This window comes from Pseudophryne corroboree, chromosome 1 (assembly GCF_028390025.1).
Source record: "Pseudophryne corroboree isolate aPseCor3 chromosome 1, aPseCor3.hap2, whole genome shotgun sequence".
Taxonomy (NCBI): domain Eukaryota; kingdom Metazoa; phylum Chordata; class Amphibia; order Anura; family Myobatrachidae; genus Pseudophryne; species Pseudophryne corroboree.
Window position 1 is genome coordinate 756085787 of NC_086444.1, and position 21951 is coordinate 756107737.

At 48.0% G+C, this 21951-nt stretch overlaps 1 protein-coding gene across 4 annotated transcripts in view; it reads left to right on the top strand.

The window, feature by feature from the left end:
• Positions 1-21951, top strand: part of HERC3 (HECT and RLD domain containing E3 ubiquitin protein ligase 3) — a 274861-nt gene that overhangs the window by 60694 nt on the left and 192216 nt on the right. For all 4 annotated transcript variants that reach the window (XM_063917138.1, XM_063917111.1, XM_063917130.1 and 1 more), the window contains exon 2: positions 6220-6495. In XM_063917138.1, the coding sequence (XP_063773208.1) occupies positions 6270-6495 (226 nt within the window). In that variant the 5' untranslated portion in view covers positions 6220-6269. The remainder of the gene's footprint in view (positions 1-6219; positions 6496-21951) is intronic.

Sequence of the window (21951 nt, forward strand, 5' to 3'; positions counted from 1 at the left end):
CAAAGGTAATGGCCGAGATGATGATTCTTCTTCGAAGAAAAGGCGTATTAATTATCCCATACTTGGACGATCTCCTAATAAGGGCGAGGTCCAGAGAACAGCTAGAGATGGGATTAGCACTGTCTCAAGAAGTGCTAAAACAGCACGGGTGGATTCTGAATATTCCAAAATCCCAGTTAATGCCGACAACTCGTCTGCTGTTCCTAGGGATGATTCTGGACACGGTTCAGAAAAAGGTTTTTCTCCCGGAGGAAAAAGCCAAGGAGTTATCCGAGCTTGTCAGGAACCTCCTAAAACCAGGAAAAGTGTCTGTACATCAATGCACAAGAGTCCTGGGAAAAATGGTGGCTTCTTACGAAGCAATTCCATTCGGCAGATTCCACGCAAGAATTTTCCAAAGGGATCTGTTGGACAAATGGTCAGGGTCGCATCTTCAGATGCACCTACGGATAACCCTGTCTCCAAGGACAAGGGTGTCTCTTCTGTGGTGGTTGCAGAGTCCTCATCTATTGGAGGGCCGCAGATTCGGCATACAGGATTGGATCCTGGTGACCACGGACGCCAGCCTGAGAGGCTGGGGAGCAGTCACACAAGGAAGAAACTTCCAGGGAGTATGGACGAGCCTGGAAACGTCTCTTCACATAAACATTCTGGAACTAAGAGCAATATACAATGCTCTAAGCCAGGCAGAACCTCTGCTTCAGGGAAAACCGGTGTTGATCCAGTCGGACAACATCACGGCAGTCGCCCATGTGAACAGACAGGGCGGCACAAGAAGCAGGAGTGCAATGGCAGAAGCTGCAAGGATTCTTCGCTGGGCAGAGAATCATGTGATAGCGCTGTCAGCAGTGTTCATCCCGGGAGTGGACAACTGGGAAGCAGACTTCCTCAGCAGACACGATCTTCACCCGGGAGAGTGGGGACTTCATCCAGAAGTCTTCCACATGCTGGTAACCCGTTGGGAAAGACCAATGGTGGACATGATGGCGTCTCGCCTCAACAAAAAACTGGACAGGTATTGCGCCAGGTCAAGAGATCCGCAGGCAATAGCTGTGGACGCGCTGGTAACGCCTTGGGTGTACCAGTCGGTGTATGTGTTTCCTCCTCTGCCTCTCATACCAAAAGTATTGAGAATTATACGGCAAAGAGGCGTAAGAACGATACTAGTGGTTCCGGATTGGCCAAGAAGGACTTGGTACCCGGAACTTCAAGAGATGATCACGGAAGATCCGTGGCCTCTACCTCTAAGGAGGGACTTGCTTCAGCAGGGTCCCTGTCTGTTTCAAGACTTACCGCGGCTGCGTTTGACGGCATGGCGGTTGAACGCCGGATCCTAATGGAAAAAGGCATGCCGGAAGAAGTCATTCCTACTTTGATTAAAGCAAGGAAAGAAGTAACCGTGCAACATTATCACCGAATTTGGCGAAAATATGTTGCGTGGTGCGAAGATCGGAGTGCTCCGACGGAGGAATTTCAACTGGGTCGATTCCTACATTTCCTGCAATCAGGATTGTCTATGGGTCTCAAATTGGGATCTATTAAGGTTCAAATTTCGTCCCTGTCGATTTTCTTCCAAAAAGAATTGGCTTCAGTCCCTGAAGTCCAGACCTTTGTTAAGGGAGTGCTGCATATACAGCCTCCTGTGGTGCCTCCAGTGGCACCGTGGGATCTCAATGTAGTTTTGGATTTTCTAAAATCTCATTGGTTTGAACCACTAAATAAGGTGGATTTGAAATATCTCACTTGGAAAGTGACCATGCTTCTAGCCCTGGCTTCTGCCAGGAGAGTGTCAGAATTGGCAGCTTTATCTTACAAAAGCCCATATCTGATTTTCCATTCGGACAGGGCAGAACTGCGGACTCGTCCGCATTTTCTCCCTAAGGTGGTGTCAGCATTTCATCTGAACCAGCCTATTGTAGTGCCTGCGGCTACAAGTGACTTGGAGGACTCCAAGTTACTGGACGTTGTCAGAGCATTAAAAATATATATTGCAAGAACAGCTGGAGTCAGAAAATCTGACTCGTTGTTTATATTGTATGCACCCAACAAGATGGGTGCTCCTGCGTCTAAGCAGACGATTGCTCGTTGGATCTGTAGCACAATCCAACTGGCACATTCTGTGGCAGGCCTGCCACAGCCTAAATCTGTAAAGGCCCACTCCACAAGGAAGGTGGGCTCATCTTGGGCGGCTGCCCGAGGGGTCTCGGCATTACAACTTTGCCGAGCAGCTACGTGGTCAGGGGAGAACACGTTTGTAAAATTTTACAAATTTGATACTCTGGCTAAGGAGGACCTGGAGTTCTCTCATTCGGTGCTGCAGAGTCATCCGCACTCTCCCGCCCGTTTGGGAGCTTTGGTATAATCCCCATGGTCCTTTCAGGAACCCCAGCATCCACTAGGACGATAGAGAAAATAAGATTTTACTTACCGATAAATCTATTTCTCGGAGTCCGTAGTGGATGCTGGGCGCCCATCCCAAGTGCGGATTATCTGCATAAATTGTACATAGTTATTGTTAACTTATTCGGGTTATTGTTGTAGGAAGCCATCTTTCAGAGGCTCCGCTGTTATCATACTGTTAACTGGGTTTAGATCACAAGTTGTACGGTGTGATTGGTGTGGCTGGTATGAGTCTTACCCGGGATTCAAAATCCTCCCTTATTGTGTACGCTCGTCCGGGCACAGTACCTAACTGGAGTCTGGAGGAGGGTCATAGGGGGAGGAGCCAGTGCACACCACCTGATCGGAAAAAGCTTTACTTTTTGTGCCCTGTCTCCTGCGGAGCCGCTATTCCCCATGGTCCTTTCAGGAACCCCAGCATCCACTACGGACTCCGAGAAATAGATTTATCGGTAAGTAAAATCTTATTTTTATTTCTACTGTGGGGAACAATAAGATGTATGTGGGGAGAATAAGGATTTATGGGTGGGAACAATGTGAATAATTCATGTGGGGAGCAATGGAGCAATAGGATTTATGTGGGGAGAAATGTGATTGATTTATGTGGGGAGCAATGTAATTGATTTATGTATTGAGCAACATGATTTATGTGGGGAGCAATGTGATTGTTTTTCCTGTGTAGGCCAATGTACGTGTGGATTTTTTTTTTACTGTGAGGACCAATGTGTGTGTTTTGTTTTTTTTCAGTGGGGAACTTATGATGTGCCTTGGCAATTTTAAAATATTGTTCGGTGTGACGCGAGTAAAAAAAAAAGGTTGAAAATCACTGATCTAAGGAGTAATGGTGATTACTCAAACAGTATGTGCTAAAGCAACCCATGGCACTCAAGGATGCTTGATGACCAATCAGGGGCGTATCTAGAGAGGAGGATGCCCATGTGCAGGCTCCATCTGGGCCCCCTCCTCTCTAGCCGGCAGCGCTGTACAGCTCTGGGCACTAGGGGACCCTAGTGCTGTCCCAGAGCCTAAAGCGCATGCGCGAATCACCAGCAAAATGGCGGAGCACCATTTTCTTAGTGATTTCTGCAACGCTGCACCACGGACAATCTGTTTTTAGCACCTGGAAAAATTACCTGTTTTCATGCGAAAACACACATACTAAGGTTGGAGGTTTTTTTTTTAGAGCTGGTGATGTTGCCTATAGCAACCAATCAGATTCTATCTTATTTTTTAGAAGCAGCTAGATAAATGTTAAGTAGAATCTGATTGGTTGCTGTGAGCAACATCACCAGTTCTATAAAACTACCACCTTAGTAAATTTACCCCTCAGAATCTGAGATAAGTTTACTGACCCATGTGTTTTCGTTGCCACAATCATGAAAATAGGGTAATTATCAGGGATTTGGGGGATAGGTAGGTCCTGAAAGAAAAAAAAATCCCCGATAAGTCCTGGCATCGGGCATCGGGGGATCAATTAGCCCACTGTAAATTACTGCAGGCAGTTGAATTCCCCTAAATGTTTAAAGTCGTGCACCCAAAGAGAGAAATGTTGCTTACCTCTGCTCTAAAGGCTATTACACCTGAAAGCCTTCTAGTGGTATTACACCTAAAAGCCTTCTGGTGGTCAGTGAAAATAGGATTTGTGCAGTACTCTGTGGGTCGATTCTTTTATTTGTCTCCTTATTAATTTCAACAGTATTTATTACCAGTGCATGTGGAAGGGAGCCTTGCTTCTTAAACCAAGTGTAAATTGTAATTGTATGTTTACTTGTCAAGTTGTCTCAGATCAGGTCAAGGTAAATAGTTACTTTGTATCTGTGTCACAGTATAGTCTTACAGGAATACTTGCTTCGTTATTGTGTGTGCCCCTACTAGTGATATCTGCGATGTCTCTATGTTCATGTAACACAACTGAAACCGATCAGTCATTTATGTCAATATCTAGTATATTAAGGGCTGTGTCTGCGGGTAACTGAGGAAGCCCGGTTTACAACTTTATACTAATGCGAAAAACAATTATTTATTTGTCAGAGGTGGTATGGCCACACCTAATGGATTTGACCACACCCACTCAGTATCACCTTGACCCCGCAGAGGTCTCAACTCAGCTCTGGCTACACTCCCACAAGTAAGAACAGTTTCATGCACTGTTGCTACCCTGTTCCTGCCCCAAAACGCCCATTTCATGGGAAGACCTATACATAAATAATCCATCCGCCTGAGAATAGGATGAATATATGCTAGAATACATACAGATGTGTCCTCATACGCTATTGTGCAGTCACGCCAAATGGCGCTTCTGGGCATGCCAAGTCGCATGCAACTGAAGTGCAACAATGCAGCGGGCGGGGCTTTTCCCATACCAAGTTCCATTGTGCTTCATACACACAGGTACAAGTGTCCCATATCAATTTAGTGTCTCCTGAAGCATCCTAGTCACATCACATTGCTAATAAAACGCACTATTGGGTGGAAAAGACGCCCGGTGCTAGCAGAGTCACACAGGTCCTGACCGGTCAGTCGCAGCGGGTGTCTCCCACCTAGGTGTATGAAGACACATCTGTAAATTTACATAATTGCCAGCATTGGACACGTACATTGGCATGCTGTTCCTTAGCATGCGTTTCTATTCCTATTCTGGGGTACATGAGCCACTAAAATATAATGCCCAGAAGGATATTAAACATTTGCAAGGAATCCTTAGTTGTATCCACTGTGGATTTTTCAATTTTCTTCCTATGTCTGCAGTAAGGGAGCCCTTGCTCCCTTGATTATTGATGGACTGTTGATCGTATGGTGAATGTTTTATGGTATACATGAGGATTGGAGACACTGAGAGGAGGTCTGTGGGGGATGTTACAATTGTTCAATTGTTTATCCATTCAGAAGTGAATACCTGTGGGCACTGGTTATTTCTGCTCACCCTTTCCTGCAGGGGCCAGCAGATTTTTCTAGTCACATCCAATAGTTTAAATAGGTTTGTGTTGCTAAACCCGGTATATTTGGGCACTATCAGCGCGAAAAGTATTGGGCGCCCAGCGCTGGAACAAACCATTCCCTGACTAAAGTTACGAGCAATATGCCGTGACAGGGAGTGAAAAAAGCATTTTGAATATATATATTTGTCAGCCAACCAACAAAAGGGTTGGTTGCACATCACAGTCACTGAAATTGAGCATAAGGTGTGCGGAACTAGAGGCTAGATGCATCATCACTTGGAGAGTGATAAAATGGAGAGTAAAAAAGTGCCAGCCAATCAGCTCCTAACTGACATGTCACAGGCTGTGTTTGAAAAATGGCAGTTAGGAGCTGATTTGCTGGCACTTTTTTCACTCTCCATTTTATCACTTTTCAAGCGATGATGCATCTGGCCCTAGACCATTTCTGACTGTGTATCCTGCAGAGGTTTTTTTTAGCTAACCTATTCAGTGACACTTGCAATCAGGCTAGGCGGGGTGTCCATATTTTTGCATACATGTTAAATTAGTCCATGATGTATCCACACACAGAAAATATAGATTGATACCTTTGTTTTGTACACATCACTGTTCTTTTTGTTTTAATTTTGATGTGCCACATGTTCTTGCATTGAATGATTTACTAACTGTAAACAATTTAATCCAATATGCCGATTATTCTTCAGAACCATTTGTGTTTACAGTATGTCATGACACTACCACTACTGAAACCTACTGTGCTTATCAGCCAGACACTGGTTTCTTTGTTTCTTACACTATTGCTGTGCTTTCAGTTGTGTGGTGTGATTGTGCATATTAATTGATAACATGAAATACTGATATATTCCTCCATTCTGTTTAGGCTGTATTAAAGGTACACTGGAGCTATATGACTTGCTGAGGAGCTAAGCCATGTTATGCTGGGGACACTCTGCTTTTGGACAGCTTGGCTTTAATCATGGCTCCATAAACATTATCCCCAAACCCAGCATATCTCCATTCTCCCTGGCTAAGTGCATCAAGCAGGTGGCCTGTGGGGAGAATCATTCTCTGTTCCTGCTGGAAGACGGCGGGGTTTACAGCTGTGGATGTAACAGTGCAGGACAACTTGGCCATGAGCACGAGGATGGGGCACCAGGTATTCTCAGTTCTTACTCTTACACCTGCAAGATGTTTCACTTTGACCACATGTATGTATAATTATCATATGGTATGTATAGGGGATTAAAACTCCTTTCTTGAGTGAATAGTACAAATGTTTTGGGTATGTAATGGATTTATTGCCTTATCGGTTACATATTACAGACCATAGGGCGGTATCCTATTTTCTCCTTCGTCCTAGAGGATGCTGGGGACTCCAAAAGGACCATGGGGTATAGACGGGATCCGCAGGAGACATGGGCACTTTAAGACTTTAATGGGCGTGAACTGGCTCCTCCCTCTATGCCCCTCCTCCAGACCTCAGTTAGATTCTGTGCCCAGAGGAGACTGGGTGCACACTAGGGGAGCTCTACTGAGTTTCTCTAAAAAAGACTTTTGTTAACATAGGAACATAGTATCTAGTGATGTGCACCGGAAATTTTTCGGGTTTTGGTTTTGGATTCGGTTCTGCGGCCGTGTTTTGGATTCGGACGCGTTTTGGCAAAACCCCCCTGAAAATTTTTTTGTCGGATTCGGGTGTGTTTTGGATTCGGGTGTTTTTTTTACAAAAAACCCTCAAAAACAGCTTAAATCATAGAATTTGGGGGTCATTTTGATCCCATAGTATTATTAACCTCAATAACCATAATTTCCACTCATTTTCAGTCTATTCTGAACACCTCACAATATTATTTTAAGTCCTAAAATTTGCACCAAGGTCGCTGGATGGCTAAGCTAAGCGACACAAGTGGCCGACACAAATACCTGGCCCATCTAGGAGTGGCACTGTAGTGTCAGACAGGATGGTACTTCAAAAAAATTGTCCCCAAACAGCACATGATGCAAAGAAAAAAAGAGGCGCACCAAGGTCTCTGTGTGACTAAGCTAAGCGACACAAGTGGCCGACACAAACACCTGGCCCATCTAGGAGTGGCACTGCAGTGTCAGGCAAGATGGCACTTCAAAAAAATTGTCCCCAAACAGCACATGATGCAAAGAAAAATAGAGGCGCACCAAGGTCGCTGTGTGACTAAGCTAAGCGACACAAGTGGCCGACACAAACACCTGGCCCATCTAGGAGTGGCACTGCAGTGTCAGGCAGGATGGCACTTCAAAAAAATTGTCCTCAAACAGCACATGATGCAAAGAAAAAAAGAGGCGCACCAAGGTCGCTGTGTGACTAAGCTAAGCGACCCAAGTGGCCGACACAAACACCTGGCCCATCTAGGAGTGGCACTGCAGTTTTCTAGCGAGAGGATGAGTGCTTCCATCCTCATGTGAATCTGAACCACTAGCCATGAACATAGGCCAGGGCCTCAGCCGTTCCTTGCCACTCCGTGCCGTAAATGGCATATTGGCAAGTTTACGCTTCTCATCAGACGCTTTCAATTTTGATTTTTGGGTCATTTTACTGAACTTTTGTTTTTTGGATTTTACATGCTCTCTACTATGACATTGGGCATCGGCCTTGGCAGACGACGTTGATGGCATTTCATCGTCTCGGCCATGACTAGTGGCAGCAGCTTCAGCACGAGGTGGAAGTGGTTCTTGATCTTTCCCTATTTTAACCTCCACATTTTTGTTCTCCATTTTTTAATGTGTGGAATTATATGCCAGTATCAATAGCAATGGCCTACTACTATATATACTGCGCACAACTGAAATGCACCACAGGTATGGATGGATAGTATACTTGACGACACAGAGGTAGGTAGAGCAGTGGCCTTCCGTACCGTACTGCTATATATACTGGTGGTCACTGTCAGCAAAACTCTGCACTGTACTCCTCCTATATAATATACTGGTGGTACCCAGTCCCCACAATAAAGCAGTGTGAGCACAGATATATGCAGCACACTGAGCACAGATATGGAGTGTTTTTCAGGCAGACAACGTATACTGGTGGTCACTGTCAGCAAAACTCTGCACTGTACTCCTCCTATATAATATACTGGTGGTCCCCAGTCCCCACAACAAAGCAGTGTGAGCACAGATATATGCAGCACACTGAGCACAGATATGGAGTGTTTTTCAGGCAGACAACGTATACTGGTGGTCACTGGTCAGCAAAACTCTGCACTGTACTCCTCCTATATAATACAGCTGCTCCCCAGTCCCCACAATTAAGCAGTGTGAGCACTGATATATGCAGCACACTGAGCACAGATATGGAGTGTTTTTCAGGCAGACAACGTATACTGGTGGTCACTGGTCAGCAAAACTCTGCACTGTACTCCTATATAATACAGCTGCTCCCCAGTCCCCACAATTAAGCAGGGTGAGCACAGATGTATGCAGCACACTGAGCACAGATATGGAGTGTTTTTCAGGCATACAACGTATACTGGTGGTCACTGTCAGCAAAACTCTGCACTGTACTCCTCCTATATAATACAGCTGCTCCCCAGTCCCCACAATTAAGCAGTGTGAGCACAGATATATGCAACACACTGAGCACAGATATGGAGTGTTTTTCAGGCAGACAACGTATACTGGTGGTCACTGGTCAGCAAAACTCTGCACTGTACTCCTCCTATATAATACAGCTGCTCCCCAGTCCCCACAATTAAGCAATAAGCACAAATATTATTAATAAACGGAGAGGATGCCAGCCACGTCCTCTCCCTAACATTTCCAATGCACGAGTGAAAATGGCGGCGACGCGCGGCTGCTTGAATCCGAATCTCGCGAGAATCCGTTCGGGCGCGCTCTGGTTAACCGAGCCATACGGGAGAATCCGAGTATGCCTCGGACCCGTGTAAAATGGGTGAAGTTCGGGGGGGTTCGGTTTCCGAGGAACCGAACCCGCTCACCACTAATAGTATCTAAGGTTGAAAAAAGACAATTGTCCATCGAGTTCAACCTATTTGTGGTCTCCTATGCACGATTATTTTGTATAAAATTTTGACTGAAGTTGCTGTCTGCCGTTCCGATTAACCACTCTTTTTTATAATAACCATAGTGCGTGACTATGCCCCGTAACCCTGGATATCCTTATCCATTAGGAATTTATCTAACCCATTCTTAAAGGTGTTGACTGAGTTGGCCATTACAACTCCCTCAGGCAGGGAATTCCAAACACGTATCGTCCTTACCGTAAAAAAGCCTTTACGCCGTATTGTGTGGAATCTCCTCTCCTCTAACCTGAGCGAGTGTCCACGAGTTCTCTGTGTTGATCTAACCAAAAACAGGTCCTGCGGAAGATCTGTATATTGTCCCCTTATATATTTGTAAAATGTTGATCATGTCCCCTCTTAATCTCCTCTATTCCAGTGTAAACATGCCTAGTCTTGCAAGCCTTTCCTCGTATTCCAGCGTCTCCATACCCTTAATTAGTTTGGTCGCCCGCCTTTGAACCTTTTTTAGCTCCAGGATATCCTTTTTGTAGTAAGGTGCCCAGAATTGTACACAGTATTCAAGGTGTGGCCTCACAAGTGATTTTTCTCTAACGTCCTAAGTGGATGCTGGGACTCCGTAAGGACCATGGGGAATAGCGGCTCCGCAGGAGACAGGGCACAAAATAAAAGCTTGAGATATCAGGTGGTGTGCACTGGCTCCTCCCCCTATGACCCTCCTCCAAGCCAGTTAGATTTTTGTGCCCGGCCGAGAAGGGTGCAAACTAGGTAGCTCTCCAGAGCTGCTTAGAATAAAAGTTTAGTTAGGTTTTTTTATTTTCAGTGAGTCCTGCTGGCAACAGGCTCACTGCATCGTGGGACTAAGGGGAGAAGAAGCGAACTCACCTGAGTGCAGAGTGGATTGGGCTTCTTAGGCTACTGGACGTTAGCTCCAGAGGGACGATCACAGGTTCAGCCTGGATGGGTCACCGGAGCCGCGCCGCCGTCCCCCTTACAGAGCCAGAAGAGACGAAGGTCCGGTGAAAGCGGCGGCAGAAGACATCCTGTCTTCAAGACTAAGGTAGCGCACAGCACCGCAGCTGTGCGCCATTGCTCTCAGCACACTTCACACTCCGGTCACTGAGGGTGCAGGGCGCTGGGGGGGAGCGCCCTGAGACGCAATATAACACACATATACCTTAGCTGGCAAAAGGAATACATCACATATAGCTCCAGGGCTATATGGATGTATTTTTTCCCCTGCCATTTTACACAAAAAAGCGGGAGTTAAGGACGTCGTGAAGGGGCGGGGCCTATCTCCTCAGCACACTGGCGCCATTATTCCCTCACAGCTCCGCTGGAAGGACGGCTCCCTGATTCTCCCCTGCAGTACTGCATCTGATTCAGGGTAAAAAAGAGAAGGGGGGGCATTTTGGCAGCAAATAACTAGATTAACAGCAGCTATAAGGGATTAACACTTATATAAGGTTATCCCTATATATATATATAGCGCTGGGTGTGTGCTGGCAGACTCTCCCTCTGTCTCTCCAAAGGGCTAAGTAGGGTCCTGTCCTCTATCAGAGCATTCCCGGTGTGTGTGCTGTGTGTCGGTACGCGTGTGTCGACATGTATGAGGAGGAAAATGAGGTGGAGGCGGAGCAGTTGCCTGTGTTAGTGATGTCACCCCCTAGGGAGTCGACACCTGACTGGATGATTGTGTTTAAGCAATTAAGTGATAATGTCAGCAATTTACAAAAAACTGTTGACGACATGAGAAAGCCGGCAAATCAATTAGTGCCTGTTCAGGCGTCTCAGACACCCTCAGGGGCCCTAAAACGGCCGCTACCTCAGTGGGTCGACACGGATCCAGATACAGATACTGAATCTAGTGTCGACGGTGAAGAGACAAACGTAATGTCCAGTAGGGCCACACGTTACATGATCACGGAAATGAAAGAGGCATTGAACCTTTCTGACACTACAAATACCTCAAAGGCGGGTATTATGTGGGGTGTGAAAAAACTGCCAATAGTTTTTCCTGAGTCTGAGGAAATAAATGAGGTGTGTGATAAAGCGTGGGTTTCCCCCGATAAAAAACAGCTAATTTCTAATAAGTTATTAGCACTATACCCTTTCCCGCCAGAGGTTAGGGCACGGTGGGAAACACCCCCTAGGGTAGATAAGGCGCTCACACGTTTATCTAAACAAGTAGCGTTACCGTCCCCTGATACGGCATACGGGTGTTATACTGCGACCAGCAATCGCATCAGCCTGGATGTGCAGTGCTGGAGTCGCATGGGCGGATTCCCTGACTGAGAATATTGATACCCTGGATAGGGACAATATTCTGTTAACTATAGAACATTTAAAGGATGCATTGCTATATATGCGTGATGCGCAGAGGGATATTTGTACCCTGGCATCAAGAGTAAGCGCAATGTCCGTCTCTGCCAGAAGAGCATTATGGACCAGACAGTGGTCAGGGGACGCAGATTCCAAACGGCACATGGAAGTATTGCCGTATAAGGGGGAGGAGTTATTTGGGGCTGGTCTAACAGACCTGGTGGCCACGGCAACGGCTGGAAAATCCACCTTTTTACCCCAGGTTACTTCACATCAACAGAAAAAGACACAGTCTTTTCAAACTCAGTCCTTTCGTTCCCATAAGTACAAGCGAGCAAAAGGTCACTCTTTTCTGCCCAAGGGCAGAGGAAGAGGAAAAAGGCAGCACCATGCAGCCGCTTCCCAGGAGCAGAAGCCCTCCCCTGCTTCTGCCAAGTCTTCAGCATGACGCTGGGGCTTTACAAGCAGACTCAGACACGGTGGGGGCCCGTCTCAAGAATTTCAACGCGCAGTGGGCTCACTCGCAAGTGGATCCCTGGATTCTACAGGTAGTATCACAGGGGTACAAACTGGAATTCGAGGCGTTTCCTCCTCATCGGTTCCTGAAGTCTGCTTTACCAAAGTCTCCCTCCGACAGGGAGGCAGTTCTGGAAGCCATACACAAGCTGTACTCCCAGCAGGTGATAATCAAGGTACCCCTCTTACAACAGGGGAAGGGGTATTATTCCACACTATTTGTGGTACCGAAGCCGGACGGCTCGGTGAGACCAATATTAAATCTAAAATCTTTGAACACTTACATAAAAAGGTTCAAATTCAAGATGGAGTCACTCAGAGCGGTGATAGCGAACCTGGAAGAGGGGGACTATATGGTGTCGCTGGACATCAAGGATGCTTATCACCACGTCCCAATATATCCTTCTCACCAAGGGTACCTCAGGTTTGTAGTACAAAACTGTCATTATCAGTTTCAGACGCTGCCGTTTGGATTGTCCACGGCGCCTCGGGTCTTTACCAAGGTAATGGCCGAAATGATGATTCTTCTACGAAGAAAAGGCATCTTAATTATCCCTTACTTGGATCTCCTGATAAGGGCAAGAACCAAGGAACAGTTAGAAGTCGGAGTGGCACTATCTCAGGTAGTGCTAAGTCAGCACGGATGGATTCTAAATATTCCAAAATCGCAGCTGATTCCAACGACACGTCTACTGTTCTTAGGAATGATTCTGGACACAGTCCAGAAGAAGGTGTTTCTCCCGGAGGAGAAGGCCAGGGAGTTATCCGAGCTAGTCAGGAACCTCCTAAAACCAGGACAGGTCTCAGTGCATCAGTGCACAAGGGTCATGGGAAAAATGGTGGCTTCTTACGAAGCGATTCCATTCGGAAGATTCCATGCAAGAACTTTTCAGTGGGATCTACTGGGAAAATGGTCCGGATCGCATCTTCAGATGCATCAACGGATAACCCTGTCGCCAAGGACAAGGGTGTCTCTCCTGTGGTGGCTTCAGAGGGCTCATCTACTAGAGGGCCGCAGATTTGGCATTCAGGATTGGATCCTGGTAACCACGGATGCCAGCCTGAGAGGCTGGGGAGCAGTCACACAGGGAAGGAATTTCCAGGGCTTGTGGTCAAGCATGGAAACATCTCTTCATATAAACATTCTAGAACTAAGGGCCATTTACAATGCCTTAATTCAAGCAAAACCTCTGCTTCAGGGTCAGGCGGTGTTGATCCAGTCGGACAACATCACGTCAGTCGCCCACATAAACAGACAGGGCGGCACGAGAAGCAGGAGGGCAATGGCAGAAACTGCAAGGATTCTTCGCTGGGCGGAAAATCATGTGATAGCACTGTCAGCAGTGTTCATTCCGGGAGTGGACAACTGGGAAGCAGACTTCCTCAGCAGACACGACCTTCACCCGGGAGAGTGGGGACTTCACCCAGAAGTCTTCCACCAAATTGTAAACCGTTGGGAAAGACCAAAGGTGGACATGATGGCGTCACGTCTAAACAAAAAACTGGACAGATATTGCGCCAGGTCAAGGGACCCTCAGGCAATAGCAGTGGACGCTCTGGTAACGCCGTGGGTGTACCAGTCAGTGTATGTATTCCCTCCTCTGCCCCTCATACCGAAAGTATTGAGAATCATAAGAAGGAGAGGAGTAAGAACTATACTCGTGGTTCCGGATTGGCCAAGAAGGTCTTGGTACCCGGAACTTCAAGAGATGCTCACGGACAAACCGTGGCCTCTACTTCTAAGACAGGACCTGCTACTGCAGGGGCCTTGTCTGTTCCAAGACTTACCGCGGCTGCGTTTGACGGCATGGCGGTTGAACGCCGGATCCTGAAGGACAAGGGCATTCCAGAAGAAGTCATCCCTACTCTGGTAAAAGCCAGAAAGGAAGTAACCGCAAAACATTATCACCGCATTTGGCGTAAATATGTTGCGTGGTGTGAGGCCAAGAAGGCCCCTACACAGGAATTTCAACTGGGTCGTTTCTTGCATTTCCTGCAAACAGGACTGTCTATGGGCCTAAAATTAGGGTCCATTAAGGTTCAAATTTCGGCCCTGTCGATATTCTTCCAGAAAGAACTGGCTTCAGTACCTGAAGTTCAGACATTTGTGAAAGGGGTGCTGCACATACAGCCTCCTTTTGTGCCTCCAGTGGCACCTTGGGATCTCAATGTTGTGTTGAGTTTTCTAAAATCACACTGGTTTGAACCATTGTCTACGGTAGATTTAAAATATCTCACGTGGAAGGTGTCGATGCTGTTGGCCTTGGCTTCAGCTAGGCGTGTGTCAGAATTGGCGGCTTTATCATGTAAAAGCCCTTACCTAAATTTTCATTCTGACAGGGCGGAATTGAGGACTCGTCCTCAATTTCTACCTAAGGTGGTTTCTGCATTTCACATGAACCAACCTATTGTGGTACCTGCGGCTACTAGGGACTTAGAGGACTCTAAGTTGCTGGACGTTGTCAGGGCCTTGAAAATATATGTTTCCAGGACGGCTGGAGTCAGGAAAACTGACTCGCTGTTTATCCTGTATGCACCCAACAAGCTGGGTGCTCCTGCTTCAAAGCAGACGATTGCTCGTTGGATTTGTAGTACAATTCAGCTTGCACATTCCGTGGCAGGATTGCCACAGCAAAAATCAGTAAAAGCCCATTCCACAAGGAAAATGGGCTCATCTTGGGCGGCTGCCCGAGGGGTCTCGGCTTTACAACTTTGCCGAGCAGCTACTTGGTCAGGGGCAAACACGTTTGCTAAATTCTACAAATTTGATACCCTGGCTAAGGAGGACCTGGAGTTCTCTCATTCGGTGCTGCAGAGTCATCCGCACTCTCCCGCCCGTTTGGGAGCTTTGGTATAATCCCCATGGTCCTTACGGAGTCCCAGCATCCACTTAGGACGTTAGAGAAAATAAGATTTTACTTACCGATAAATCTATTTCTCGTAGTCCGTAGTGGATGCTGGGCGCCCATCCCTAGTGCGGATTGTCTGCAATACTTGTATATAGTTATTGTTACAAAAAATTCGGGTTATTATTGTTGAGCCATCCTTTCAGAGGCTCCTTTAAATTTATCATACTGTTAACTGGGTTCAGATCACGAGTTGTACGGTGTGATTGGTGTGGCTGGTATGAGTCTTACCCGGGATTCAATATCCTTCCTTATTATGTACGCTCGTCCGGGCACAGTATCCTAACTGGCTTGGAGGAGGGTCATAGGGGGAGGAGCCAGTGCACACCACCTGATATCTCAAGCTTTTATTTTGTGCCCTGTCTCCTGCGGAGCCGCTATTCCCCATGGTCCTTACGGAGTCCCAGCATCCACTACGGACTACGAGAAATAGATTTATCGGTAAGTAAAATCTTATTATATAACGGTAGTATAATACTCTCGTCCCTAGCATAAATTCCCAGTTTTATGCATGCTAATATCTTATTAGCCTTCTTTGCTGCAGTCCTACTTTTGGTACTACTGCTTAGTTTGCTATCTATAAGGACACCTAAGTCCTTTTCCAGTACAGAATCCCCTAATTTTACCCCATTTAGTAGGTAGGTGTTATTTTTGTTCTTGTTACCACAGTGCATTACCTTACACTTGTCTGTATTGAAGCGCATTCTCCATTTCGCTGCCCAAGTTAGATTTATTATTTTCAGGGAGCACTGCTGGCAACAGTCTCCCTGCATCGTGGGACTGAGGGGAGAGAAGCAGACCTACTTCTGTGAGTTCAAAGGCTCTGCTTCTTAGGCTACTGGACACCATTAGCTCCAGAGGGTCTGATCGCTTGGTGCGCCTAGCTGCTCGTTCCCGGAGCCGCGCCGCCGTCACCCTCACAGAGCCTGGAGAGAGAAGCCGGGTGAGTAGTAGAAGCAAGAAGACTTCAAAGGCGGCAGAAGACATCAGATGTTCCTGAGGTACCGCGCAGCGGTCGCGCTGCGTGCCACCGCTTCCTCACACAAGAGGCTCTATTTGGGTGCAGGGCGCAGGGGGGGCGCCCTGGGCAGCAATAAATCCTCTCTTCGAGACTGGCATGACGGTATACATTGCATAGGCAATGTATACAGACCCCCGCCAGTATAAATAAAAAGCGGGAATGAAGCGCGTCGGGTAGGGGGCGGGGCTTCCTCCTTCAGCTCTAACCAGCGCCATTTTCTCCACAGCTTGCTGCAGAGACGCTGCTCCTGGCCCTTCACTGCTGTACACAAGTAACAGGGTGCACGAAAATAAGGGGGGCACAAAATTTTGGTGTTGATTATTTGATATAAAAGCGCTTACAGGTCTGGGGCGATGTTTAATTCCTTCAGACCGGTGAGGCGCTGGGTGTGAGCTGGCAAACTCCTTTTCTGTCTCTCTGAAGGACCTTACTGTGGGTCTGTCCCCTATAGCCCAGTGTGTTTGGGGGTGTCGGTACGCGTGTGTCGGCATGTCTGAGGTTGAAGGCTCTTCCGAGGAGGAGGCTGAACAGAATGTGGGAGTGACTCCGTCGGCACCGCTGACTGCTGATTGGGTAAATATGTGGAGTGTTTTAAATGCAAGTGTGGCTTTATTGCATAAGAGGTTAGACAAATCTGAGTCTCAGAACCAAGCATGGAGACAATCCATGGGAGATGTTTTGTCACAAGCTCAGGCCCCCGCAGGGTCGCAGAAACATTCATTTACCCAGATTGCAGACACTGATACCGACACGGATTCCGACTCCTGTGTCGATTATGATGATGCCAAGTTGGCCAAGAGTATTCAGTACATGATTGTGGCAATCAAAGAGGTGTTACATATCACAGAAGACCCCACTGTTCCTGACACAAGGGTCTGTATGTTTAAGGGAAAGAAACCTGAGGTAATGTTTCCTCCCTCTCATGAACTGAACGCTCTTTTTGAAAAAGCTTGGGAATCCCCTGACAAGAGACTATCCTTTTCCCTCGCAGGATAGGTTACGGTGGGAATCCTCACCCACGGTGGACAAAGCTCTGGCGCGTTTGTCCAAGAAGGTGGTGCTACCGTCCCCTGACACGGCGGCCCTAAAGGATCCTGCGGATCGTAAGCAGGAAACTACCTTAAAATCTATTTATGTTACTACGGGTACGCTGCTCAGGCCGGCCGTGGCGTCGGCATGGGTGAGTAGCGCTATTGAAAGGTGGGCAGATAACTTGTCATCTGACATAGACACCCTGGATAGGGATAACGTGCTTTTGACGCTGGGTCATATCAGGGACCCAGCAATATATCTAAGGGAAGCGGCGAGAGCTATTGGCCTCTTGGGATCAAGGGCCAATGCCATGGCAGTCTCGGCTAGGAGGGCGTTGTGGACTCATCAGTGGAATGGTGATGCTGACTCTCAGGCCCGGCGCTACCCGCTCAGCGAAGGGATGCAGTGCAGGGAGGCGCTGGGACGGATAGGCGCTTCCCCTACTCTGCATCCCTTCCCTGCTGCGTCGTCCTGTCCCCCCTGCTGCTGCTGCTGCCACTGCTGTGTCTGTCACTGTATGACAGGCACTGGCAGCGGGCACCTGCAGCATGATACGCCTCCTCCCCTCACCTCATCTCATCTGTGTGTGAGAGCGCCGAGTACGGCACAGAAGGGGGCGGAGCTACACGGGACGGTAGGGGGCGTGGCTAAACGGGCCATAAGGGGGCGGGGCTACACGGACCTTGCTGCTGTACAGAGGGAGACTGGATTAGGTGAGTGGAGGGTGAGAGAGAAGTGTGTGTGGGTGTGTATGTGTGTGTGAATTGTGTGTGTTTGTGTGCGTGTGTGAGGTATGTCTGTGCGCGCGCTCTATGGACGCCACTACTGGGGGGGCATTACATATAAGGACGCTATTACTACAGGGGGGCATTACGTGTAACAACGCTACTACTGGGGGGGCCATTACGTGTAAGGACGCTTCTACTACTGGGGCTGGGGGCATTACGTATAAGGACGATACTACTATGGGTGTGGCATTAAGTAGAAGGACGCTACTACTACTGGGGGGCATTACGTATAAGGACGCTACTACTACGGGTGGGGCATTACGTATAAGGACGCTACTACTACGGGTGGGGCATTACGTATAAGATTAATAAGATTGTGATACATTGTGGCGTCATTTTAAATGGGGGTACTACTGTGTGGCCACGCCCCTTACTTGTGAGACCACACCCCTTTTCCTGACGCGCGCCAAAGGAATATGGGAGGGCGCAAATTTATAGTTTGCAGGGGGGCGCCGAACACCCTAGCACCGGCCCTGCTGACTCTAAAAAGACTATGGAGGCCCTGCCCTTCAAAGGTGAAGTGTTGTTTGGTGAAGGCCTCGCGGACCTGGTTTCTACGGCTACCGCGGGTAAGTCTTCTTTTTTGCCTTTTGTCTCTCCACAGCAAAAGAAAACGCCTCAATACAAGATGCAGTCCTTTCGGTCTCATAAATTCAGGAAAGGACGTGGATCTTCCTTCTTCGCGGCCAGAGGTAAGGGAAGAGGAAAAAGATCGCCGGCTGTGGCAAGCTCCCATGAGCAGAAGTCCTCCCCGGCTTCTGCCAAATCCACCGCATGATGCTGGGCCTCCTCTGCGGGAGTCCGCACCGGAGGGGGCACGTCTTCAGCTCTTCGGTCAGGTCTGGGCTCGCTCGGGCCTGGATCCTTGGGTGCTGGAAATTGTGACCCAAGGGTACAAACTGGAGTTCCAAGACGTGCCTTCACACCGACTTTTCAAATCGGCCTTACCAGTTTCTCACCCAGAGAGAGAGGTAGTGTGTGCGGCAATACAAAAGCTGTGTCAACAGCAAGTCATTGTCACGGTTCCTCCGTTACAACAGGGGAAAGGGTTTTATTCAACCCTGTTCGTGGTCCCGAAGCCGGATGGCTCGGTCAGACCGATTCTGAACTTAAAATCCCTCAACCTGTATTTAAAAAGATTCAAATTCAAGATGGAATCTCTCCGAGCTGTGATCTCCAGAGTGTGTGTGTGGGGGGGGTTTATGGTGTCAGTCGACATAAAGGATGCATTCCTGAGGTTGGCTGTTCAGGATTGTCCCTACCAATTTCAGACGTTGCCGTTTGGTCTTTCCACGGCCCGAGGATTTTCACCAAAGTTATGGCGGAAATGATGGTACGCCTGCGCAAGCAAGGGGTCACAATTATCCCATACTTGGACGATCTACTGATAAAGGCGAGGTCAAGGGAGCAGATACTAAAAAGTATTGCGCTCTCCCTGATGGTGCTGCAACAACATGGCTGGCTCCTAAATTTACCGCAGTTGATTCCGACAACTCGGCTGTCGTTTTTGGGCATGATTCTGGACACGGAATGGCAGAGGATCTTTCTCCCGTTGGAAAAGGCTCAGGAACTCCAGAACATGGTCAAAGAACTTCTAAAACTGCCAAGAGTGTCGATTCATCACTGCACTCGTGTGCTGGGAAAAATAGTGGCGGCCTAGGAGGCCATTCCGTTTGGCAGATTCCATGCAAGAACTTTTCAGTGGGACCTGCTGGACAAGTGATCCGGGTCCCATCTGCACATACACCGGAAGATAAGCCTGTCCCCCAGGGCCAGGGTTTCTCTCCTGTGGTGGCTCCAGAGTTCTCACCTTTTAGAGGGTCGCAGGTTCGGGATCCAGGATTGGATTCTGGTGACCACGGATGCGAGTCTCCGAGGTTGGGGAGCAGTCACACAGGGACAAAATTTCCAGGGAAAATGGTCGAGCCAAGAAGCTTGTCTGCACATAAACGTGCTGGAGTTAAGGGCCATCTACAACGGCCTTCGGCCAGCGGAACATCTTCTTCGCGACCTGCCCGTCCAGATTCAGTCGGACAACATTACAGCCGTGGCGCACGTAAACCGCCAGGGCGGAGCAAGGAGCAGATCGGCAATGGCGGAGGCCGCCAAGATTCTTCGCTGGGCGGAAAAACATGCAAGCGCTCTGTCAGTAGTCTTCATTCCAGGAGTGGACAACTGGGAAGCAGACTTCCTCAGCAGACACGATCTCCATCCAGGAGAGTGGGGTCTTCATCCAGAGGTCTTTGCAGAAGTGACAAGTCGTTGGGGACTTCCTCAAATAGACATGATGGCGTCTCGCCTCAACAAGAAGCTTCAGACATATTGTTCCAGGTCGAGGGACCCTCAAGCAATAGCAGTGGACGCACTGGTGACACCGTGGGTGTTTCAGTTGTTCTATGTGTTCCCTCCACTTCCACTCATCCCAAAGGTGATAAGGATCATAAGAAGAACAAGGGTTCAGGCGATACTCGTTGTTCCAGATTGGCCACGGAGGGCCTGGTATCCGTCTCTTCAGGAATTGCTCACAGGAGATCCCTGGCCTCTTCCTCTAAGAGAGGACCTGTTACAACAGGGGCCGTACGTGTTCCAGGACTTACCGCGGCTGCGTTTGACAGCGTGGCGGTTGATCGCCAAATCCTAGCCAGAAAGGGTATTCCCGGGGAAGTCATCCCCACTCTACTTAAAGCTAGAAAGGAGGTAACGGCGAAGCATTATCACCGTATTTGGAGGAAATATGTGTCTTGGTGTGAATCCAGGAAGGCTCCTACGGAAGAATTTCAGCTGGGTCGTTTTTCTCCACTTTTAGCAAGCAGGTGTGGATGCGGGCCTGAAATTAGGCTCCATTAAAGTGCAGGTTTCGGCATTGTCAGTTTTCTTTCAAAAGGAATTGGCCTCGCTTCCAGAAGTTCAGACTTTTGTGAAGGGTGTGCTGCACATCCAACCTCCCTTTGTGCCCCCAGTGGCACCATGGGACCTTAACGTGGTGTTACAGTTCCTTACGTCACATTGGTTTGAACCTTTACAAAAGGTTGAGTTGAAATTTCTCACTTGGAAAGTAGTCATGCTATTGGCCTTGGCGTCCGCAAGGCGGGTGTCCGAATTGGCGGCTTTGTCTCACAAAAGCCCCTATTTGATTTTCCACGAGGATAGAGCGGAGTTGAGAACTCGTCAACAATTTTTGCCAAAGGTGGTTTCTTCGTTTCACATGAACCAGCCTATTGTGGTACCTGTGGCTACTGAAGCCTTGGCTGATTCCAAGTCTCTCGATGTGATCAGAGCTTTGAAAATTTATGTAGCCAGAACGGCTCGTGTTAGGAAAACAGAGGCGCTGTTTGGCATGTATGCGGCCAACAAGGTTGGCGCTCCTGCTTCTAAGCAGACTATTGCACGCTGGATCTGTAATACGATTCAGCAGGCTCATTCTACTGCTGGATTGCCGGTACTAAAATCGGTGAAAGCCCATTCCACTAGGAAGGTGGGTTCATCTTGGGCGGCTGCCCGAGGCGTCTCGGCATTACAGCTTTGCCGAGCAGCTACTTGGTCGGGTTCAAACACTTTTGCTAAATTCTACAAGTTTGATACCCTGGCTGATGAGGACCTCATGTTTGCTCAATCGGTGCTGCAGAGTCATCCGCACTCTCCCGCCCGGTCTGGAGCTTTGGTATAAACCCCATGGTCCTTTTGGAGTCCCCAGCATCCTCTAGGACGAAGGAGAAAATAGGATTTTAATACCTACCGGTAAATCCTTTTCTCTTTGTCCGTAGAGGATGCTGGGCTCCCGTCCCAGTGCGGACTCTATCTGCAGTAATTGTAAATAGTTATTGCTTATGTTGCGCAAAGGTTGTGTTTTGGTAAAGGTCAGCCTGTTGCTGATCTCTTTGGTTCACGCTGTTAACTGGTTTTAGTTGTATACCATGTTGTACGGTGTGTTGTGGTGTGAGCTGGTATGTATCTCACCCTTAGTTTAACAAAATCCTTTTCCTCGAAATGTCGTCTCCTCTGTGCACAGTTCCT